The 26,013-nt window shown below is 39.1% G+C and overlaps 1 protein-coding gene across 1 annotated transcript; it reads right to left on the reverse strand.

Annotated features, from left to right (window-relative positions):
* Positions 1-21,747: 21,747 nt before the first annotated feature.
* LOC110911710 (disease resistance protein At4g27190-like) lies at positions 21,748-23,783 on the reverse strand. Its single transcript, XM_022156341.2, has 2 exons — positions 23,712-23,783; positions 21,748-23,309 (listed from the first exon to the last, which is right to left on the reverse strand). The coding sequence occupies exon 2, from the start codon at positions 22,700-22,702 to the stop codon at positions 21,824-21,826; it is 879 nt and encodes a 292-aa protein (XP_022012033.1). The 5' UTR covers positions 22,703-23,309; positions 23,712-23,783; the 3' UTR covers positions 21,748-21,823.
* Positions 23,784-26,013: the final 2,230 nt, after the last annotated feature.

Below are 26,013 nucleotides of genomic sequence, written 5' to 3' on the forward strand. Positions count from 1 at the left end.
TTGTTACTTAAATCCTTTGGGGGGTTAATGACCATGTCCCGGATATCCCTGGCATCATTTTACGAAATGGCCATGACCTAAGCGCGGAGTGTAGGCGTACACTCGTCAGTGCATAAATAGTCGATATGGTGTGTCTATTGATCTTTAACCCGGACTTGATCCGGGATACTGAACGCATAAGGACATGTAATTCGTTCACAAGATTATATATTTAAATAATTCTCCCAAGTTATAAAAGAGTTTGTGCCTCGTGCATTCAAATCAATTTTAATAAACATTTTACAAAAGTGTCGGTTGAATGTATTTACCAGTGTAAACTGACGTATTTTCCCAAAAAGATTAAATGCAGGTACTAAACGTAATTGGCTGGCTATAGCTCCTTAGCATCTTAAAGAGTCTCGCAAGCTTAAGATGCCTTCGTCTGTTGAACAATACTTATATTTTTATTTGATCCCCTGTGGATACATTTTCGACTATTCGTAATACTTTGATATTGCAAACAATGGTTGAAATATAATTATCTTTATGCTTCCACTGTGCATTCATATATTGTGTGGTTTGACTATATTGTTGCCAACTACGTCACGATAATCCCCCACCGGGCCCACCGGTTAGACACGTGGAAATCGGGGTGTGACAGGTTGGTATCAGAGCCAACGTTGAGTGAATTAAACACTATCCTTATGTGTTTAATCTCAATGACACAATTGCACATTCTTGAGTCTAGACAAGAACATAGGACAAATTCGAATTGTTATTCCAGTTTGTCTTTTTATTGTTTATTGTTATTTAAAGTTTTGAAAGCAGGAAATATGCCACCAGCGATCAGACGAGGAAGAGGAGGAAGAGGCAAAGGGACGATCATTACTCACAATGATCACGAGGCTGGACCTTCGAACATGCGAGCTCCTTCCAGTACAAGGAGTGAAGAACCACAGAGACGAAGAAGAAACCTCTTTGAACCTGCGAGACATTCTACCTCGCATAGCTCAACACCCTCATACCGTCATTCTTTTGGACCAGATTCGGAAAACAATCCCAATAACCCTCAACCATCGTTCATACCTCTCCAGCGATCTGCTTCGCACCGTTCTTACGGCGATCCTTCACCTTTCTTCGTAGGACAGTTTAACCCGGCGGATTATGTCCAAGTGCCAATAGGGTATAACCCTTTAGGACCAGAGGATCACTTTTCTGAAGATAATGTAGTGGATATGGACGAGGATACAGACCCCGTCGAACCTGCAACAGGTACTCCCAACCATCCAATCGAGATTTCTGATGGGTCATCCTTCCATGGAACACCCTATCAAGGTCCCGACAGTTACCAGGCGAGGTTTGACCAATGTAATTGGTACTTCACACCATCTCATCACTTCTCGCCTCATGACCAACAGCAACAACAGGATCCTTCTGACGATTCGCGGTTCGTGGCAGTTACGCCACCGCCACCGCCACCGGTTCAACCAGTAATTCCAGACCCGCCAAGGCGTAGAAGATCAGGCGCTCGGATGTCCACCCGAGGAGGGGAATTCCACTTCAGCACCCCTCGCCACTCGAGTGCGAGTCACTTTCCGTCAGTGCCTGAAGAAGAACCACAACTAGGGGAACCTTCTGGTCACCTTGCAGAGGTGAATTCTGCACCAGTTGCACCACCTCCGCCACCTTTCGGATATGACAATCCGATACCAGCGTACGGCAGCTCCACCGCATACAATCCGTTTGAGCAGCCGACTCACACGCACTACAACTATAACTATTGTGACAACTTGAGTTTCCAAGATTCCAATTTCGCATTTATTGCACATTCACTGTTTGTTTAATTGTTTACTTGCACAATTAGTTTGCTGTGAAACTGTAACGTATTGATTCAGTTAAGTATATTGTATATTGAGCATGGTTATGTGTTAATTATGAAAGATTTGTCAAATGTATGAACTTGGTGGTGAAACTATGAACTATTTTGAGATGGTGTACTTGTGTAAAATATGATACTTAGGGATGTATGGAGTAATTAGTGAAATTCTCATCATTCTTAACCCTAATCACTCACTAATCACCACACAAAACTAAAACACGTACTTGCACTTCTCTGATCTTCTCTGGCAATCATTTGCTTCATCATTGGCACAAGTCTTTTACATCAATCTTGGTCTTTGAATCCATCTAGAATCAATTCAAGGTAATTGTTAATCACTGCTTGTTGTTAATAGTTGGTTGATTGATTCTTGTAATTCTTGCAAACCCTAGTTTCACATGTAATGATTCTGTGTTATTGAATTCTGATTATTGTGAATTGATGTTGATTATTGTGTAATCATCGCCTGATGATTTAGATGATTGATTTGTCAAACTATTGATGATTGATTTGATTCTGCATTGTGAAAGTATGAATTGGGGTTTTTGATCGTACGAATGTAAATTGTAACTGTTGCTTTGATTCTGTAACATAATCTTGGGAATTCACGCACGATTGAATAGTCAGAGCTTTAATGAATATTTTTGTCTGAGTTTTAAAGGCATGTTGTCCGAGCTTTTGCTTGATATGAATAGTCCGAATTTTAGAGATGATAAGTCTAGTCCGACCTTTATGATTTACAAGTTCCGAATTTTTATTAGGATTGAAAGGATCCGACTTTTACTGATGCTTTCATAGTCCGACTTTTACAAAGGACACAAGGTCCGAATTTTTATCATATAACATGTCTGGTCCGAGTTTTATTGTATTGCCTGTCCGAATTTTAAAGGGGTTACCCCCCCCCCCCCAGTCCGAGTTTTGTAAGGAAATCAGGCAGTCCGAGTTTGTGGGGGGTATCATCACTGTCCGAGTTTTAACCCCCACCCCCCCCCATGGTCCGACTTTTTGACATAGGACATGTTTGTCCGAGTTTTGGGCCTTGGAGCTCTTGTCCGAGTTTTTAGCTATATATACAATCTGAGTTTTAAGCAATGAAAGTATATTCCGACTTTTTTGCACATTGTATCCGACTTTTGAAGCTTGTATGATCCAACTTTTGATTGATTAGTTGGTCCGAAATTCTGTAGAGTATATATAGTCCGAGTTTTGCCTTGTAAGGATATAGTCCGAGCTTTGTGATGGATTATACAGTCCGAATATTATGTGTTATATGTGATCCGATCTTTATAATGATGCAAAATGTTCCGACTTAGGTATGTTAATGGTCCGATGTTTTAATGTATATATGCCTAACCCTGTTCGTTCAACAAACACAGTTAGATATCAATTCTGATAGATGTTAACTCTGTGAAATTAATTATGCAACCCTGTTAAGTTGTAAACTCTGTTAAGTATGATGGTTCAGTTAAGTATGTTAACTGTGGCAATTATATTAATATCCATGTTAGACTAAACTGTGAAATCAAAGATGTGACGCATGAATTATGTGAACACGATTAACTGTTTATGTGATGTATGATGCTAATTACCAAACACTTTGTGGCAATGATTTCATGTGAAACTTTACGAACTTGAACTGATTGAGAATACGTGCATAACTATAGGATTTGACTGATTACTTACGAGCACATAATATTAGCATACCGAGCAAACCAAGGTGAGTTCACACAGCCAAGGCATGGGGTTCTCAGGGTGGGAATGGGATTGGATTATTTACTTGTACATCTCTAGATAATGGAACGTAGTGATATGATCCTCGGGTGAGGAAGGTGATTGGTTAAGATACTGCTAGACTAGTGATACTAATAGAACTGATCTTCGCATACACGCCAGGGTTGGTCGCGATATTATGACTGATCTTCGCACACATGCCTAGAAAGGCTGCGAACTATTCACTAAACTTCGCACAGATGCCGGGTGGCCGCGATACAAATATACCTAGTCTAGAACACTTGAGAACTTTCCTTAATCTTCGCATACATGCCTAGAGGGCCGCGATACGAACTATTACGATACATGACTTAATGAACGAATACAAGGCTTACTACACTATTAAAATTTCTGAACTATAAACTGTGAACTCGCTCAACTAGTTGTTGATCCTCTGTTACATGCCTTGTAGGTCGTTAGATACATGGAGCTTGCACAGGGAGGAGCAGGTCGTTGTGGAGCATGGATCGTGGATGTTTTGTTAAACTTTATAACACTTGAACTTATTACATACTTTGGGTTTTCATGTTATGCTTCCACTACTTAAACTATGTTTGGTTTGAACATCAATTGTATTGAATTGGGTTTTACAAACTACTTTGATTATTATATATACTATGTTCAATATGATTGGTGGCTTGATCCTGGTCAGTCACGCTCCCAAGCGGTGATTTTCCGCAGGTGGATTTTGGGGGTGTGACAACTATGATGTCGATCCATACGTGGTAGCGGCTAATTACAATGCCCTCCATGGAACATGTTGGAGACCAGATTACTCTGCTCATGGGTATCCAATACCTCCTAGACCTCCGGTTCAACAATCGTCGCAACAGCCACGTTTTTTCCACCGGAGCAAGAAGAAATACTCCACCGTCTAAACCGTGTGGAACGAGACTTCGAACAAGAACGTAAGAGTAATCATGGATTTCTCAAGGGCCTAGCAAACCTACTAAAAGGAAGGAAGAAACGAGACCATTAGTCTCCTTATGTATTGTTGTATTTACAATTTAGTCCCTGCGTGGACATTCATCGTATTTCAGCCCCTACGTGGACTTATCTTTTAGTCCCAGCGCGGACATCTATCTTGTATTGGTCCCTGCGTGGACTTGTTTTTCTATAAACCTCTGCGTAGGTATTTATTTATTTAAAAAGACCCGTTTAGGGCAGCGTGTAATCATATTTGAAATTTATGGAATGTTATGTTATAAATTTCATTTTTGTTATTACTATATATGAAATAAATAAAGAATCTTAAGAGTGAAACCTAGCCAGGTGTCTTTGTAAGATCCGGCCAAGATGGTAAGACCTGATTAAAAGATTCAGATTCCCAGTTAACCTCTGTAAACATATTAACGTTCATGGCAGATGTGATTCGTTAAAATCGCATGCATCATTCTTATCAGAATCCTTTTAAGGATTCCAAGGCCCGAATTAATGATTTATAAATCATGGGTTAAATCGTCAATGAAGACGATAACTTATTAAACATCCATTAGTGATGTAGTGCCTACGGGCCAAACTTATAAACATCCATTAGTGATGTAAAGCCTACGGGCCATAATTATTGTCATATAAGACAAAAAGGCAGTGGTAGTCTATGACTCCCTGTCAGAAAAGGTAAAAGGACTATGGTTCAAACCTTCATGCCTTGATTCTCTGTAATCCCGGCTAATATTATAAAAACGTCCTCGTGACTAGGCTTTTATGCCAATAACAATATTGTTTGTAATTAGGATAAGTATGTTCAAATCCTAAATAAAAGTGAGTAACAAATTAACCAGATATGGTCTCTGTTTACCATAGTTAATGAATTGCCATAAAAGACAATTCCATAATAAACTCCTAAATAAAATTTTTTCGTTATCTTCTGTAGCAAATTCAAGTTACCATGGCTGATCCAAGTGGGGAGAATAGTCATTCGAAAGAAGACGAATACGATAACGCCCAAGTTCATTTGACGGGCGCAGAATTGAAAGCTCTGGTCGACAATGCTGTTAAGGCAGCCCTGGATCGACAATACGAGGAGTATACTAAATCCCGGAGCAGAACCATATCTAAACCACACTCAAAGCCGAAAACCCACTCAAAATCTCACAGCAAACCACCGTCCAAGCCTAAAAAGGACGATGATAATCACTCATCCAATGAAAACAGTGTCCGTCCAGAAAAGGTGTATACTGATGCATCTCGCGCCAGGGGCTGCACCTACAAGTATTTCGTATCATGCAAACCCCGAGACTTCACTGGGGAGAAAGGCGCGGTTGATTGTATGACGTGGCTAGACGAGATGGACACCGTGGTGGACATCAGTGGTTGCGCAGAGAAAGATGTGTTAAAGTTTGTTTCACAATCATTCAAGGGCGAGGCCCTGGCTTGGTGGAGGTCTTTGGTTCAGGCCTCGGGAAAGGCTGTTCTATACAGCATGACATGGGAGGAATTCATTTCTCTCATCAAGGAGAATTACTGCCCTCAACATGAGGTTGAAAAGATCGAGACCGACTTTCTATCGTTGGTTATGACGAACCTTGACTGTCAAGCTTACCTCACGAGCTTCAACACGATGTCCCGGTTGGTTCCGTATCTGGTAAACCCCGGAGCCAAAGAGAATCGCTCGTTTTATCGGTGGTTTAGCCCCCGAAATAAAGGCAAGCGTAAAGGCCTCTCGGCCAGCGACCTTTAGATCTGTAGCTGACATTTCTTTGTCCCTCACTCTGGATGCGGTCCGATAAAGATCGTTGAGGAACAAAGAAGCTGAGAAGAGAAAGCGTGAAGATGATACTTCACGGAGGTCGGGCAAGAAGCACCGTGGAAACGGTGATAACAAGAGAGGGTCGGAGTCAAGGAAGGATGGGCAACAGTCTGGTGAGAAGCCCAAGTGCAAGAATTGCAAGAGACATCACTTTGGAAAGTGTAGACTCGAATCAAACTCGCAGACTCAGTCGAAGTCGTATGCTTGCGGTTATGCAAATCCAAGGACCACAAGACCGTGGATTGCAACAAGATAAAGGATGCAACTTGCTACAGTTGCAACGAGAAGGGGCACATTCGAACCAACTGCCCTAAGAATGCCAAGAAGCCTGAAGAGGCCAAGAAGACCAATGCAAGAGTCTTCAAGATGGAGGCGAAAGAAGCAGTGCTAGATGATAACGTGATCACAGGTACTTTTCTCGTAAATGATATCTTTGCAAGAGTACTTTTTGATTCGGGCGCTGATAAGTCTTTCGTAGATCATAAATTTTGCAACTTGCTGAATATGCCTGTCAAAACCTTAAATGTGAATTACGAGGTAGAGCTAGCAGATGGCACCATAGAAACCGTCTCCACTGTGTTAGATGGATGTGTGATATCCATTAAGAACCACTCTTTTCCTCTATTTCTACTTCCCTTTAAATTGGCCGGTTTTGACCTAGTATTGGGTATGGACTGGTTATCTCACAACCAGGCCCAAATCGTCTGCAACAGAAAGCAAGTGGTGATAAAGACTCCTTCTGGTGAATCGCTTACCATTCGGGGAGATACCCAGTACGGATTGCCTGAGCAAGTGACTATGCTCAAGGCTTCAAAATGTCTAAAGAAGGGTTGTGTCATCTACATGGCACAGGTGATTACTGAAGAGCCTAAACCAAAGATAGAAGACATTCCCGTCATTTCAGAATATCCAGAAGTTTTCCATGAAGATCTACCTGGTTTGCCACCAGATAGGCAAGTGGAATTCAGGATCGATATCATCCCTGGAGCAGCACCTATTACTAGAGCACCTTACAGGCTAGCACCAACCGAAATGAAGGAGTTAAGGACCCAGCTGGATGAACTGCTAGCTAAAGGTTTGATCAAACCTAGTTCGTCTCCCTGGGGAGCACCTGTCCTGTTTGTTAAGAAAAAGGACGGATCGATGCGTCTGTGCATCGATTATCGCGAGCTTAATAAGGTCATAAAGAATAGATATCCTTTGCCGAGGATCGACGATTTGTTCGATCAGTTACAAGGGGCAAGTTATTTCTTGAAGATTGACTTGAGGTCAGGCTACCATCAACTGAAAGTCAGAGATGAAGACGTACATAAAACCGCATTTAGGACTCGGTATGGTCACTATGAGTTCCTAGTGATGTCTTTTGGGCTCACTAATGCACCGGCTGCGTTCATGGATCTCATGAATCGCGTTTGCAAGCCGTACTTAGACAAATTCGTCATCGTTTTCATCGACGACATTCTTATCTACTCGAAGAACCGAACTGACCATGAGAAACACCTTCGCTGTATTCTCAAATTACTGCATCATGAGAAACTCTATGCTAAATTCTCTAAGTGCGAATTCTGGCTTCGAGAAGTCCAATTTCTTGGAGATGTCGTCAGCAAGCGTGGTATCCAAGTGGATCCCGCTAAAGTAGAGGCTGTCATGAATTGGCAAGAGCCAAAGACGCCTACAGAGATTCGTAGTTTCCTGGGGTTAGCAGGATACTACAGGCGATTCATTGAAAATTTTTTCAAGGATTGTTGCGCCCTTAACTTCCTTGACCAAGAAGAAAGTAAAGTCCGTTTGGGGCCATAAGCAGCAAGAGTCCTTTGATATTCTGAAGCAAAAGTTGAGCAACGCTCCTGTGCTGACATTACCTGAAGGTACCGAAGAGTTCGTAGTTTACTGCGACGCATCACACACTGGCATGGGATGTGTGCTCATGCAGAAAGGCAAGGTTATTGCCTATGCTTCGAGACAGTTAAAGGTGCACGAGAAGAGTTACACCACCCATGACCTGGAGCTGGGTGCCGTTGTGTTCGCACTAAAGCTGTGGAGGCATTATCTGTATGGTATCAAGTTTATGATCTATTCTGATCACAAGAGCCTTCAACATCTGTTTAATCAGAAGGAACTAAACATGAGGCAACGCCGTTGGATGGAGACTTTAAATGATTATGATTGTGAAATCAGATATCATCCCGGCAAGGCGAATGTAGTCGCTGATGCCCTGAGTAGAAAGGAAAGGGTGAAACCCATCCGAATCAATGCCAAAAGCATTGAAGTGAAGAATAATCTAATTGAAAGGTTGTTAGCTGCACAGAGAGAAGCTGTGTTGGAAGCTAACTATCCTAAAGAAAAGTTAGGAGTAACCGAGGAGCAGTTAACTCTTAGCAAGGACGGAATTTTACGATTGAATGGACGAATATGGGTTCCGATTTATGGAGGACTACGAGATGTTATCCTCCAGGAAGCCCATAGTTCCAAATATTCTGTTCACCCGGGAGCTGATAAGATGTATCAGGATCTAAAGGCAAATTATTGGTGGATAGGCTTGAAAAAGTCTGTAGCCGCTTATGTAGCCAAATGCTTGACTTGTGCGCAAGTCAAAGCTGAGCATCAAAAGCCGTCTGGCTTGCTACAACAGCCTGAACTTCCCGAATGGAAGTGGGAATGTGTAACTATGGATTTTATTACCAAGTTACCCAAGACGAGGAAAGGAAATGACACAATATGGGTTATAATCGATAGACTGACTAAGTCAGCTCATTTCCTACCCTCAAGGAGACTTATAGCTCCGACATGTTGGCCCAGTTATACGTTGATAAGATTGTAGCCTTACATGGCATACCTGTGTCTATTATCTCCGACAGAGATACTAGATACACGTTTCATTTCTGGAAAAGCTTCCAGCAATCTTTGGGCACACGTTTGAATTTTAGTACGGCTTACCATCCTCAGACAGACGGTCAGAGTGAGCGTACTATTCAAACATTGGAAGACATGCTACGTGCATGTGCTATCGATTTGGGTGGGAGTTGGGATAAGAACCTACCATTAATCGAATTCTCCTACAACAATAGCTACCATACCAGCATTAAGGCTGCGCCCTTCGAGGCATTATACGGTAGAAACTGTAGATCGCCTGTTTGTTGGGCGGAAGTTGGAGATGTCCAATTATCAGGACCGGAGATAGTCTTCGAAACGACGGACAAGATTGTCCAGATTCGAGACCGTCTCAAAGCTGCCCGAGATAGGCAGAAGAATTACGCAGATCCAAAGCGTAAAGATTTTCACTTCGAAGTAGGTGAAAAAGTGTTACTAAAAGTATCACCCTGGAAGGGGGTGATGCGTTTCGGCAAGAAAGGCAAACTAAGCCCGAGATACATAGGACCTTTCGAGGTTATCGAACGTGTCGGGTCAGTTGCCTACAAGTTAAACTTACCGGAGGAGCTCAATGGAATTCACAATGTGTTCCACATCTGCAATCTGAAAAAGTGCTTCGCTGACGAATCACTGGTAATACCCCATACAGATGTGCATATAGATGAGAGCTTGAAATTTGTAGAAAAACCTTTGTCGATTGAAGATCAACAGGTAAAGAAGCTTCGAAGGAAGCATGTACCGATTGTAAAAGTCAAATGGGATGCCCGTAGAGGTCCCGAATTCACGTGGGAGGTTGAATCCACGATAAAAGAAAAATACCCTTATTTATTTCAGTAAATCTCGGGTCGAGATTTATTTTAAGGGGGTGAGGATGTAACACCACCAAATTTTGTGTCCAATAATGTGTTAACACGTGTCATGAGTTTACACGTGGCATTAACTATTAAATAAAGGACTAAAGTTGACAAACCTTGAAAGTATGTAAATTCGAGAGTTATAAATGTCAATGAAGGGTAAATATACTGTATAGTAACCCTAAATGATGCTCGTACCTTCAAACGAATAAATCATGGATCGTACAGAGCGAAACACGGGAGAAAGTGAGAGATTACAAGCTACAGGGGTTGATTGTGTCAACATGTTTAATTAATACCTCTGAGTGACCCTTTGACGAACCCGAGGCTTTGTAACAGTAAAATACGCTCACTAGAATATACGATATAAATTTCGCGAAGTTCCGTTTTAAAACGAGAAAGTTATGATCAAATTCGTATGAGAGGGGTTAAAAGCGTGAACAATAAAAGTTAAGGCTTTTCGAATAGTAATTAAACTAACCGAGGACTTAACAAGGCGGGTAATAGTCATGAGGCCCTTAATTGTAAATAATCGAGGGCCAAATCGCAAAGTTACCCCTTCGAAACCGAAAGGTCAGGTTAATCATGACAAAAGATTTGAAAATCTTGAAATTCAGGCCTCAGGCGGCCCGCGTGAGTGGAACAAGCAAGTTAATGCGGGCCGCGAGCCATGTGCTGATTCGTTTACTGACATGAAATAATATTTTGGGATTTTTAAAGATTTTTAATTATTTTTAACTTGCTCATAACCTGCGGTTATGGCAACGGTTCGGTAAATACCGAATATACCATTTTCGGCCATAACTTGAGTTCTACAAGGTCTTTTGACCCGATTCCAGTTGCTACTGTTTTTAAATAATAAATAAAGTATTTTAGACTTTATAAACTGTTCGGGAAACTTAGATTTCCTGTAGAACTCAGAAACCTCTTTTATAATCTTTAAAAAGACCGAAATACCCCTACGGGGCATAATATAAACTTAAACTCGTTACGGAATTATGGAAGGTATCCTACTGATACCACAACCTCTTTGAAGCATATTCACTTAGGAAAACAGTGTAGGACTCTTACGGTTACCCGATGCGCCTTTTGCACGCACGGTTCGGCTTATGTAACTAGTTTACATAAACTAGCCGAAACGGGTCAAACCATATTGTTTTGACCCCAAAATCCAGAGTGTGATTATTATATCCATATAAAACAAGTCTTCAAACTTGTTGGGTCAAAATCACATTCCATTCTCGGTTTTCGCCTTTCACGCGATTAAACCGTAACTATCCGTTGAAACTGACCGGTCTAAGCTACGGCTAAATTAAAGACCCGTTAGTATTCTAATAGGTTAATTTAAACCTTCGTTCCAGATTAGGATACCAGTAAAAGCTATCTGCAATTTATTTCGATTAAGGATTTATACTTGCAAAGGTAAATACTTTTAACTTATTTTCCGTTATACGGGCTTGGGTTACGGTATATAGTATATCGCTTGATCGGGCATCAAATTATCCACCGCTTGAGTGGGTAATTGAATAAATTTGATCGGCTCGTTTAAACAGTGTTGGTGCACTTATGTCTGTACTTTGTCTGTTTTCGGTCATGATGTAAAACGATGTCTTTGTTAGTCTGTAAGTTGACCAAGTCAACCGTCCTCCTGGTTTGACTTGGCCGAACAGTTAGAAAATGGTTGTTCATACATCTCTGTCGAAGGATAGCCCATCGAAGGATAGTGTTGATCCTTTGATGACCACGAAAGATATGCTTCGATGGATTCTGATGGACCTCGAAGGATACACCATCCTTCGAGGTATTTGTGGATCCTTCGATGGCTTTGACATCGATAGATGATCCTTCGATCATCTATCGGATCCTTCGGACAGGCAACCATTGCTGGGTATATATATACCCATGCAGTGTGTGTTCATCAGTGGAGAGACACAACATAGTAGACAAAAAGAGAAGGAGAGCATTCTGTGAACACACACACACACACTTAGAGAGTTTGCAATACAGATTTGTAAACATTGAGCTTGTAACCGAACCCTTCATTCGTATTAATACAAGTTGTGTTAATCGGTGAACCTTGTGTGTTTGTGTTTGTGCTTGTTTCATCCCGGTTTGCTCACTAGCTTGGATTCCGCACTTGCTAGTGGTTTAGTATAACAAGGTTAAGGTTGAACCTCATCCTCCGAGAGGGACCTACAAGTGGTATCAGAGCCGTGGCTCTTTACCTTGTTTAAAACCGGGTTTGTTCAAGTTCTTGGTGTGTTTGGACACTTGGTTTAGCACCCGTTTTTGGTGGTTTTCTTGCATTTTTTAAACTGAAAAACGCGTTCTAAACCTTTCGGGAGTGTTCAAGGTTGGGTTGGGTAACTTAAAAACCTGTTTTTAAGTAACTTGGTGTTCTCCGGCCATATCTCCGGTGTGTTCCGGTGACCGGACCTTCTGGATAAGGTTTGCCATTTTGGGCATATTTTATTTGAAAGTCAAAAAGTTGGTGAAAAGTCGTGTGCAGAACATCCCTTCTGCCGAAAGTTGGTACACCAACCAATCACCTTTCTCACCAACCTGTCACCTTTTTGTCAGTGTGTCAGATCTGTTCGAAAGATATCTTTCGAAGTCGAAAGTTCATCTTTCGATCAAGGAGGTTCGACAGACACCCATCCTTCGAACATCTTTCGAAGTCAGTGAGTAATCTTTCGAGCCAAGGAATCTTTTCGAAAGATACATCGCTCGAGTTACTGTTTCCCTTCGAAAGATAAGGATCCTTCGTGTAGGAGAATCTTTCGAAGTTATTGTTCGAAACTCAACAGTGATCCTTCGAACACTGTTGATCCTTCGAACAAGTGTCATCTTTCGAGTATCTTTCGAGCCTTAATTGTTTAAGATTAACAGTTTGTGACTTTCAGGTCTTTCGATCCTTGATCCTTCGGCTGTTTGTTATCCTTCAATTTTTAACATAGTTTGTGAAAATCAATTTTTCTAAATCAATTTTCACTTAATATATTAATTTTTATAAAATGGGAACAAACGGTCAATGGGATCCATCTGCGTGGACTACAACAACGTTGACTCCACAATCATCAGCTACGCAATCTACATCAGATTTCGACAAAGCTGCATGGATGCGAGCTATTGCCCCACCTCAAGCTGCAATGATAACTGCAAATCAATGGGCATTGGTCACAAATCAAAGCAGCAGCATTCAAGCAATGATGCAGAACGACATTGAAACTGGTACAAGCACAAAACCGCCAAAGCTAAATCACATCAATGATTGGGGATGGTGGAAAGAAAGGCTGAGAACTTATGTTCAGGGGCAAGGTCAAGATCTATGGATGTGTTTCTTTACTCCATTTGAAAATGAGTTGGAAGTTGCAGGATCTAATCCGGAAACTTACAGCACTATGTCTAATGATGACAAGAAGAAATATGAGTTAGAAAAGAAAGCATTCATGATTCTCACACAAGCTCTTCACAGAGATATTTACCACCAGTTTGTTTACTGCACAACCACTAAAAGCTTGTGGGATATGCTCACGCTACGATGTGAAGGAAATGCTCAATCTAGAAAGATCAAGCAAGAATTACTGAAGAAAGAGTTTGAAGGATTCACGTGTTTGGAGAATGAGACTTTGGCAGAGTTATCTACAAGGTTTCATCACTTGTTGAGCGAGATGTTTGCTTTTAAAGTCACTGCCACTCCACAAGAAATGGTGAAGAGATTTGCTGACAGCTTACCAGCAAAATGGAGCGGTTATCTGGAAATTCTCAAGGAAAATGGTGTTCTGGACACAATCACCGTTTATGAGCTAATTCAGAAACTGGAGAACAAAGATGTGGAAGAAAAGCTTAAGGCAAAAAGGACACTAACTCCTCAAAATCCAGAGATGTACTTTGGGATTGCAGGAGGTATCAGTGGAGAAAAACCAGCCTCTCAACACGCGAAGTTTCAAACAGCCTTCATCTCAAACACCGGATCTTCCACAACTAATCAGTTTGATCCTTCAGCATACACGCAGATGTATTCAAGATCAGATTCTTTTTCTCAACAACAGCAGCAACAACCGCAACAGCAAGGGTTTTATGGAAGCTCTTCAAGCTTTCAAGCTACGTCTAATCCGAACACTGTCAGATTGGACACCTCCAACTTTTCTAAGGTCACTGTCGAAGTAGCCAAGGATCATATGGAGATGTTGAATACCTTGGTTAGTGCGTATTGTGGGTTGGTTGCAGGTCAGATTGGAAATATCAATCTAACCAATGAAGATTATCAGCAAGTTGATAAAGAAGAGTTTGAGATGATGGATATCAAATGGGCTCTTGCTAGTGCTATTCGAAGAGCAAAAGAGTTCATGGAAAGGACGGGGAGAACCAACTTGGAAAGCAACAACAACACCAAGTATGGTTTTGATAAGAATGTTGTCACCTGCTTCAACTGTGGTGAAAAGGGTCATTTCAAGCGGGAATGTCAGAAGCCACCTAAGCAAGGCAATCAGAATCCTTTCAGGAATCAAAGACAGCCTCAACAACAACAGAACAACAATTCTGACAGACAAATAGTTCCCGTGGGAGGAAATACATCTGGATCCACAAACACTAATTCCCACAGAGGGTTAGTGGTTCAAGCTGATGAGATATGCAACTGGAGTCTTCAGCTCGGAGAAGGAGGAAATGGTGGAACAGCATGTTATGCTAAAGTGGTTGAGAAGGTAGTTGAACCCGTGTCTGCTGGTGAATCTTCGGAAGATGAAGATAGCTCGGGTTACAGTGGGAGCATGAATGGGGAATCACGTGATGCTGGTGATGCTGGTGATTTGTCAAGTGATGCTTTGGATTTGGAAGTTGAGGAGCTTTTGGCTGAAGCTGAAGCATTATGCAAGAGGAGATCTATTCTCTGCCAGAAATCTGCTGGAACTTCTGAGAAACTTGCTAAGTTTTTCTCTGAAGATGGATCTTTTTCTTTTCATACAGCCTTTATGGCTCACGCAGAAGGTCAAACTTCTCAGGTATGTGATACTAACTCTGACTCTACTTCTGCTTCTGTTGAATGTGCAAAGTGTTTAGAATATGCAGAAAAGGAGAGTTTGTTTGAAATCACACACAAACACAATCAAGAATTGATTGTGGATCTTTCTAAAGCAACCGAAGCTAACTTGTTTTTAACCAGAAATGAAAAGGAGTTTAAAGAAATAATTGCGTCATTAAAACATGATGTTTCTGAATTACAAAAGGCTGTTTTGCGGAAACAACATGCTAACAATAATCTTATTGACACAATTGAAAAACAAATGGTAGAGTTAGCAACAGCTCGATGTGAATGTGAGACAATCAAGCAGAAAATGGAAAGCTATTCCAATTCCCGCTATGTATTGGATCACATCATTGATGTTCAAAGGAAAAAGGGGGATACAAAATGTATTGGATACAAATCATGTCCTCCCCCAATGAATCACAATTATTCCAAATTGCCTAATGACGAGGATATGCCCCGTTTTGAACCTACTGTGCCATTCAGTCCAGATGACTTTGCAGCAGGCCTCGGGTTCACAACTGGTACATCATCCTCGGGGCAATCAGAATCTGAGAATGTGTCAGATCCATCGTATGTTAAGGAACAGAGTCCTCCCATTATTGAGGATGCTGATTCTTCGGACGATGAATCTGAAGAAGTTGTGAAACAACAGTCTAACTCGGTTACAACAGATATTCCTATCGAGAATCACATTCTGTGTGATCCACCAGTGAAACCGAGTAAGACTGAAATGTCAAAGGCAATGGAATTCCTTGTAGTTAGCCCTGAAGGGAATAACTTGTTGTATACGCTCAAAGGAGATAGTAAAATCTACTCTGACAAAGATTTTTCAATTAAAAATGTAAATCAAGATTTAATTGAGCAAATTTTTGAAGGACGTACTGATAAGTTTTTGGGAAACAAAGGTAGCAAAGTAACTGTCACCCAATGTGATCCAATTCCGGGTGAACAAATTAGAAAACAATACGGAAACCAAAAACTAACAGTTGAGCGAAAACAACAAGTCAATTCTGGAAAGGGTAAGGGCCAAGTACAGGGAAAGAAGGCTCAGAACAAGAATGTTCAAGCACCAAAAATTCAGCAGCCTAAGACTGAACAACCAAAGGTTGAACAACCTAAAGTTGAACAGTCTAAGGCTACTCAACCTAAGGCTACACAACCTAAAATTCAACAATCTAAGGTTGAGCAACCTAAGGTTCAAAGGGTGCAAAACAAAAGAGCTCCAGCTAAGAAAAGAGAACAGAAAGTGAACTTTGTTGGATCCAAGGGTACGGACAAACTTGAAACATTTCAAAATAAATCTAACATTGATTTTGTAAAACAAGTTAGAATTTTAAAACGAAATGATCAGAACAATTATACCCAACACACCAATGGATGTGACTTAGGTCCAAGCACATCTAGATCACAAAGTTCAGTGTCTGGTTCTCCGTCTGGTCATCAACATGTTTCTCCGAGGTTTGTAGAGCGGAGAATGTGTTTTAAATGTGGCACAGTTGGGCACATTGTAAGATACTGCCCATACCTGCAAAAGTTGAAAGGAAAAACGAGTGCTCCCCAAGAAACCAATTACCAAAAACAACCGGTTTCCCCGAAACAAGACCCACGTGTCTTGAAAGAAAGGGAAAAGAAGTTAAGACAAAAGAACCAAAAGGTAATTGAGAAGGCCTTAAAATCAGAGGTCAAAGAAGAAAAACCTGTACAAGCTAAATCCACAACTGCAAAACCAGTAAATGCAAAAACAATTAATTCAAATACTGGTAAAGGACAAACAGCTTGGAAACAAAAACAGGTAATTCAATCAGGGGGGGCACCACAAATTCTTTTTCCTAATCATCAAGTGATTGAGATCACTTTCCTTGATGATCAAGGACGACCCAAGTCCACAAAGGCTTGGGTCCCCCTCTCCAACTAATCTCTGAATGAGTGTGCAGGATGTTCCAGGAGGAACTATTAATAGTCTTAGGATTATTGATAGTGGAGCGTCCATGCACAAGTTTGGCAACATAAGGATCCGAAATATTGATATATCTAGGAGAATGTTGTTGCCATTGATGGAGAGAGAGGAAAGAAAAAGAAAAGAAGAAGGATATGTTGGTGAAAGAATGTGGATGAATGAAGTTGCAAAATTCGACCAAATGAAGAACATGCCAAAAGTTGGTTGTTATGGTTTTTGATCGGGTCTTCAGGAAAGGATACAATGAAATGTGTGCAGAAGCCTTGGCATGGATTGAACATCCGTACACCATTTCTGAAAGAGAAAGTCAAAGACCTTCGCTGGTGCAATATGGAAGACCAGCCGGACCCGGAGGTTTATGATCTTGTTGCTGTCAAGAGATTTCTCAGTAGCTGCAGATTCGACCTTGAAGTCCACACCGGGTGGATATCAAGTTTGGGAGAGCACTCAGATTCCTTGCAATGCACGAAGCAGTTGCAGGATACGGTTTTGAACTTCTAATCTCTCTTATGCTTGTCGATATTTAAGCTGCTTTATGAATTATTATCATCTCATATAGCACTCTTTGGCCTGACACGTTGATCTCGAATATCACCTCACACGTGATTGTTTCTTTATGAAACTCGTCAATGTTGTCATGGTCCACACCGATGACCAACGTGCCGACCTTTTTACCAAAGCCTTTGACAAATCAAGATTTGACTTTTTATTATTGGTAAACGGCATTAAGGTCAAGCAAGAGTAAAACCAACATCGGAAAATCATTTTTGTAAATACCTTTGTGTTTTAAATTTGTCTTAGTTTATTGATTTTAGGGGGAGTAAATCCAAAAATCTGAAAATCCAAAAACATCGAAAAATTTCAAAAAAAAAAAAAACAAACAAAAACAATAGAAAAGCAAAAATGAGTTTCCTGGCGAGCAAAAGAGAAAATGATAGTACATCAGTGGTCTATCCAAACCTCTTTAAACCTTAAATGAAAAACGATAAGCAGCTCTATATAAGATGTATCGGTAGGCTCACAATCATTTTAAAGTGTGCAGGGTGATATAAATCTTAATCGACTGAAGATCAGGTGGGAACCATTCATTGGCATATGGTCTTAGTACCGAAATTTCGTTTGAGAGATTGCCGAGGTTCTGAGATATTCGGTCTTTATGCTGCTTATCATCTGGGTATCATGGTTGCTTCTATAAAAGACAAAGTCTAAGTTCTTCCATGATACCATACATACGTGTACATATTTCATACTGCATTCGACCTCAATAAGTGATAAACAATCACATGTCCATACAAAATAAGTGATAAAATATCACATTTATCCGGGAGTCAAGTTCGTCTCTCTGCTGTACGGAAGTACTGACCTGTTCACGGACTTGCTCCTGTGCCCTCATGCATCGAAAATCAAGTTCCTCATCAATAAGTGATTATATCACATAGGGCTTGTTTTCAATCAAAATAAGTGAGAATCTCACATCATATACGGTCAAACAGATGATAATCGGTATACTCACCGGTAAGATGAACCCTCGTGCATACCTTGATACGGGAATGTGTCGTGATGTGGATGAACACCGGTCGGTAAGTATAAATCATACCTTAACGTATCTCCTAAACATGATTACATCTGATAAGTTGAGCTTAAGTGGACAACAATACCGATAATTGTTATAGGATGTTTATCTTAATGTTAACTAATTGAACAACAAGAGCGTTTTGGCATGACCGTACACTGATATGATTCTCTTACCCTCGAAACTCACAAAAAGAATGTCTGTATATATTTATTTACTGCTTTCAGTCTTTACATTTGAAAAACTCAAAAAAACCAAAAAGATTTTATTTCCACTTTATTTTTGATCGTACGATGTTGGAGCTCGAGTCTTTGCTACCTGAAACCTGAACAAAAACCGAATTGACAAAATCTTCATAAACGGTCGAAATTTGCAAGTTTTTGAAAGTTAAATCTAAAACTGACAAATTTATTAAACTTTCAAATTGTCGGACGTGTTTGATTGTGACATGGTCATACGTGTGTCATTTGTTTATACTAACTATATTCCAAGCAGTTGTTCTCATTACGCGTTTAGATTTCTTGCATGTGCAGATTTTAAAGGCAAGGAGAACATGGTCGATGACAAGCTTCGGAATGAAGACACGACGTGAAGGCACTCAAATGATGAAGTTGATCGAGTTGCTGCTGACCATCATCAACACCACCAGGATCTCAAGCTGTAAAGATCAAGTCATTCACAAGCATAACTCAAGGGGGAGCTTATGTTAAGGGGGAGTTTGTCAACACACTTCCTACATGATACGGGTAGTTTGTTGATACACTCTCTGCTTTCAAGACGTGAAGACTTTGAAGATCCTCCGACATTGAAGACTTAAAATGACATCAGAGTCTTGAAGACGCGAAGATCAAAGATGACCAAAATCGAGACAAAGCTACAGCCAAGGGGGAGTTTGTTGGTGCACTTATGTCTGTACTTTGTCTGTTTTCGGTCATGATGTAAAACGATGTCTTTGTTAGTCTGTAAGTTGACCAAGTCAACCGTCCTCCTGGTTTGACTTGGCCGAACAGTTAGAAAATGGTTGTTCATACATCTCTGTCGAAGGATAGCCCATCGAAGGATAGTGTTGATCCTTCGATGACCACGAAAGATATGCTTCGATGGATTCTGATGGACCTCGAAGGATACACCATCCTTCGAGGTATTTGTGGATCCTTCGATGGCTTTGACATCGATAGATGATCCTTTGATCATCTATCGGATCCTTCGGACAGGCAACCATTGCTGGGTATATATATACCCATGCAGTGTGTGTTCATCAGTGGAGAGACACAACATAGTAGACAAAAAGAGAAGGAGAGCATTCTGTGAACACACACACACACACTTAGAGAGTTTGCAATACAGATTTGTAAACATTGAGCTTGTAACCGAACCCTTCATTCGTATTAATACAAGTTGTGTTAATCGGTGAACCTTGTTTGTTTGTGTTTGTGCTTGTTTCATCCCGGTTTGCTCACTAGCTTGGATTCCGCACTTGCTAGTGGGTTAGTATAACAAGGTTAAGGTTGAACCTCATCCTCCGAGAGGGACCTACAAACAGTCTTGTTACTTAAAAGCCTTTGGGGGGGTTAATGACCATGTCATGGATATCCCTGGCATCATTTTACGAAATGGCCATGACCTAAGCGCGGAGTGTAGGCGTACACTCGTCAGTGCATAAATAGTCGATATGGTGTGTCTATTGATCTTTAACCCGGACTTGATCCGGGCTACTGAATTCGTTCACAAGATTATATATTTAAATAATTCTCCCAAGTTATAAAAGAGTTTGTGCCTCGTGCATTCAAATCAATTTTAATAAACATTTTACAAAAGTGTCGGTTGAATGTATTTACCAGTGTAAACTGACGTATTTTCCCAAAAAGATTAAATGCAGGTACTAAACGTAATTGGCTGGCTATAGCTCCTTAGCATCTTAAAGAGTCTCGCAAGCTTAAGATGCCTTCGTCTGTTGAACAATACTTATATTTTTATTTGATCCCCTGTGGATACATTTTCGACTATTCGTAATACTTTGATATTGCAAACAATGGTTGAAATATAATTATCTTTATGCTTCCGCTGTGCATTCATATATTGTGTGGTTTGACTATATTGTTGCCAACTACGTCACGATAATCCCCCACCGGGCCCACCGGTGAGACACGTGGAAATCGGGGTGTGACACAACTGTATAATCCTCACCAACCAGTGTTCTCAAAACAGGGCAATTGAAAATTTCGAGGCGCTCCAGTTTCTTCAATCCACTTGCCATGGAAACTGTGAAGAGGTATGTCAACTCTTTACAATCAGAAACATGAAGGACCTTTAAATTGGAAAATGATTGATGCATCGACACATTTTCAACATGATTCATATCATTCACTTTTAAATGAAGCTCCTCTGTTTTCTCAAATAGATCACTGATTTTGCATTCTACCAGCTTATTGCACTCACCAACTAATTTAATCGTATTTCTGAATGAATATATATTATCGTCCCCCCATATATCCAATTGACAACCGATAGATATTCTAAACCTTTCAAGTTTTTCAAAAGACAAGTTTTTCGCTTGGGTATCACTCTTAAAGAACTCCAACTCTAATGCAAATAGCTTCCGTGAAAGTATCTCCAATTCGGCACAGTTGGCATCTGTGAACGTAACGGGCCTATACTCATAAGATCACATATAAAGTTCTTCAAGGTTGCCCAAGTTTTGAAAGGCACCATCGTCAATGCGTAGGTCAACACATCCAGTCAAATCTAGTAACTTCAGTTTTTTCAACATTCTTATCTTCCATGGCAACCTTCTTATTCCACAATCAACAAGGCTCAATGCTTCCAAGTTGCTAAGACTTCCAAGGAAAGATATATCTTCAATCAACGAGCATGAACGAAGGCATAGTGTTCGAAGTTTGGTCGAGTGTTCGAACACCACCGGAAGCAATGGAATACCTATATTGTCATAACAGACAACCTCAAGTTTTTCTGTTTTTTCATAAATATGTTGCGGAAACTTGAGTAGGTTATTCCCATCCATTACAATCAAGAGTGAGAGATTTGGGTAATTAAAGTCTACAGGAAATTTAGTCATACCTATGCACTTTAATAAAATTCTTTCATGAGACTCTTTTGCATCGTTTTTTATAAGCTGATGTCCAGACATATTATCATGGTAGACTATTGAAGCTTGTTTGACTTTGAAAAATTACTTAAAGCAAAAACACGCACGAGATCATGCATCTTTACACATCCCATCTGTTCGCTTTCTGTCAACAAGTTGGCCCGTATGAGGTTGTTAACACAAATGATTGTTCGTCTTCTTGCTTCTCTTAAAGTATGCACTTTACTAAACAGCTTCAATCCCCAGCCGTACCTCATCAAGTCCTCAATGGGAATATCAAAGTCATCCGGGAATAAGCCACTTAGGAGGAAAACTGATTTATCATCATCCTTTTGAAGATTGTTATAGCTCATTTCAAAAACTTTATGCACAATCTCATTAAGGTCTTGAAGGTCATCATGTTGTAAATTGGAAAGTGTTTCCTTCCATGCCTCCTTTATGTTACCAATAAGACTTTTGGCAATGGTTTTCAAGGCAATAGGCAAACCCCCACATTTATTCACAATATCTTCTCCTATCTTTTGGAGCTCGGCATCATCACCATCCGAAGGAGTTGGTCCCACAATCTCAAAAAACAATGTTTTTGCCTCTGCTTCATTTAAAACACGTACTCTAAATATTGAATTAGCTCTCACATCCATTTGAGTGCACACATGTTCAAATCGTGATGTGAACAAGAGCTTGAACCCATTCGGCAAAGGGCTCATTAGTCCAACATCTTTGAGGTCAACCTCCTTCCAAATATCATCCATTATTACTAAAATTTTCTTTTCCCCATTTTGCGACATCCCCTCAAATTTCTTACGAAGAAGCTCAGCCCTTGCATCTTTTGTTTTTTCAGTTAAATCTTGATGAATGTATTCTGCAACAGCTTGCTGTAGAACAAAAAGGTCACAGCTTTCCCCAAGAACCACCTTTACAACCCAATCGAACATTTTTTAATCTTCCACGGCCTTCTTTAGTTGTTCCATCATTGTGGTCTTGCCGACACCACCCATCCCACATAGAGCAATCATCTTTTGGGACTCCTCATTTGATTGTAGAGATTGCAATGCAGCATTAAATACCGAATCTCTAGACTCAAACGTGGTTGTTTGGGTACCATGAGGAACTGGTGCAGAGGTGGATGGTACCTTAGCAAGTGGTTTTCGTTCATTTGTCCAACTGATTTCCGACGCTTGTTCTTTGAGAGCTTTTATCTGTTGGACAATAATACAAGATTGTTTTCCTGCTTTGTATCTCTTTGCCACGTTGAAGCACCCAATTCCAGCTGTTGGAATACTTTCTACCTTTTCCTTCATCTTTTGAACATCTTCCAACCATGGCGACACATGGCGAGATACCACATGATAGTTCGCATCAGCTGTCGTTTTTTTCTCTTGAATATCTTGTTCAGTGATATTCAACTGATCCATTTTCTCCTTCATATCTTTAACATGATTTGTGGATAACACTAAGAAACCCAGATGTTTCTTAACAGGGACCATCAAAGAGTTAACAACCGGTGTAACAATTGAATTTATAATAGCATCCATATTTTAACTGCAATTTGATACAAACAATTAATAAGAAAGTGCAGGAATTGTAATTACCAAAGCAGTTAGACAAGTATTCTTTACATTACGAAACTATTTTTTTTCACTGATCTACATATCTAGTAAAAAAAATAGATGTGTGTTGTTTAAAGTTTTGCCTCACAGTCAAATTTTAATGCTAACATGACAAAATATTATCTAATAAGTCCATGTTACCTTCTAATGTGGATAAACTCCAGATATATGACTCTTGAGTTTGATTAGTAGATAACACACTTATATGGATGGCTTTAATTATTTTAAAGCAATCATACTTGTTTCTTCAAACATGTTTATACAGAAGTGTTCTTAAGATTGATGCAATAATTTGAGATTGAACATTGTAAAAAATAAAAAAGGAGAATATTACCTACTCGCTTCTCTTACAAACTTCTTTCTTTTGGTAAAGAAATGAAAGGATTGATAAGATTTATGAGGCCACTTGCAAAGGAGAAGATGGTTATGATATGTAAAGACCAATTTTAAGCCAAAAGTCTTTCTGCATTATTAGTTGAGTAAATTACATTTTTTGCCCCTGTGGTTATATCACTTTTACTATATTAGCCTAAAATAAAAATTTTTAACATATCTGTCTCCATGATCTCTATAACTAACCATTTTGACCCCTAAGTCTAACCATTTTGGCCCCGATGGTCTCTATAACTAACCATTTTGGCCCCCATGATCTCTAGACTTAGGGGCCAAAATGGTTAGTTATAGAGACCATGAGGGCAGATATGTTAAAAATTCTTATTTTGGGCTAATATCGTAAAAGTGATATAACCACAGATGCTAAAAACATAATTTACTCTTATTAGAGCATTCTCATCCAATCCATCAAATTATACATACATTCCACTAAAAACAATTCCTATATCAATATATTTTCACTAAAAACAAATACTTTTTCTCTCTTCTTTTCAATTAAATAAAATAATATTATCATTACATTTTTCTCTCTCCTTCACTCACAACCACTTTCAATATATATTAAAAAAATTATACTGGGTGAATAGTGTCCCCCCAAATATACAGATGAACAGTAACATTTTCTCTCTCCTCCACTCACAACCATTTTTTATACCCTTTATAATATAAAAACTACCCCTCACATATTTTGATGATTTGAATGAGAATGCTCTTAGTTTTTGATACGGAGTTTGATTTTTTTATTAATTAAAGAAATTATTACATCAATAGTGGATGTTAGGTGATATACAGTAAGTAATATTAATATTTTATTTAACTTTCTTAATTCCTATATTTTGCTTTTTTTAACTTTAATATTTTATTTAACTCTTTTAATTCATTTATTTTGTTTTTTATAGAATTGTCAATTTGCAAAACCAGCTTAATTACGTGTTATGATTGCTTACATTTGATCTACCGAAGTTGCAATGAGTGGCGGAACTAGAAGAAAAATTCAGGGGTATTCTAATTTTTTTTACCGTACAGTCATAAAATAATCAACAAAATACGCTAATAAATAAAGTTAAACAAATACACAGGCCGTCCTTAAGAATTCGGACGCCCTCGAGGGCCCTGTGCAAGTAGACAACATAGGCCCCTGAATACTTATTTAAAAAAAAGTAATAAGACGATTTTATGAGCGTTGAATATGAAAAAAACTAAATAATCTATTTTTTACTGCTTTTTTCTTAGGTTTTAAGTTTAACTAGTGGTGTGTTACTTGCAGCCTGCATCGAAGGTGTTAAAGTTTGTAATGATATTAACTGATGTTATTCTAAAGTAGGCTAAATCAAACACAAATGATATATAATCATATACTTTAAAAACTAATCTAAGCATATACTCTAAATACTAATCTAACCATACAAACAACTAAATAAATTTGTTAATTTGATGAGACTTGAACGATTGTGATCGTGCTAAAAAACACATTTAGAAGAATTAGATAAAATTTTGGCCATTATAGATAATCAAATAAATGGCCAAACTAGATAAAATTTTGGCCATTTACTTTTAACTTTTCACGTATTTTTATATTTTTTTTTCTTTTTCTAAACCATATTTCTTCAATCATTTATTTTCTATTTTTAATATTTTTTTCCTTTTTAAAATCATATTTCTTTTTTTTATTTAATTTGTATTTTTTAACTCGTTAATTTTTTTCTCTCGTCATTCCCGTATAAGTTTTGTTTTTACGTGTATTCAAACTTGAGTATTTATTTAGTATTATAAAATAGTATGATGTTAAACTGTACCGATGGTTTGACTTTATAAACAACATGCTTCTTTTATCAAATAACGTTTGTTTGTTTAACTTATTAACTGCTTCGTTTATCCGCAACACGCGGTCTCAACAAATCAAATTATTATATAGTTAATAACTAATAATATGACAAAACATTTTAATCTAACTTTTTATATAATTACTTATAAAAAAACTAATAAAATTACATTCTTTTGGACATCAAAATAAAAAAAAAACTAATAAAATTACGTTCTCTCATGCATAAAGTTAAAAAATAAATTAAGTAATAACAATCAAAGTAATAAAAAGTTTGCTGTTCAATGAAAAGAAAGCTCAAATTAACCAAAAAAAAACAGAATAATATAGTTAATAAAATATTTATTGCTTTTTTTAACCGTACAAATATAAAAAGAAGAGTAAACTGCCATTTTGGTCCCTGGGGTTTTGTCCCTTTTGC

Source organism: Helianthus annuus, chromosome 15 (genome assembly GCF_002127325.2).
Source record: "Helianthus annuus cultivar XRQ/B chromosome 15, HanXRQr2.0-SUNRISE, whole genome shotgun sequence".
Lineage (NCBI taxonomy): Eukaryota > Viridiplantae > Streptophyta > Magnoliopsida > Asterales > Asteraceae > Helianthus > Helianthus annuus.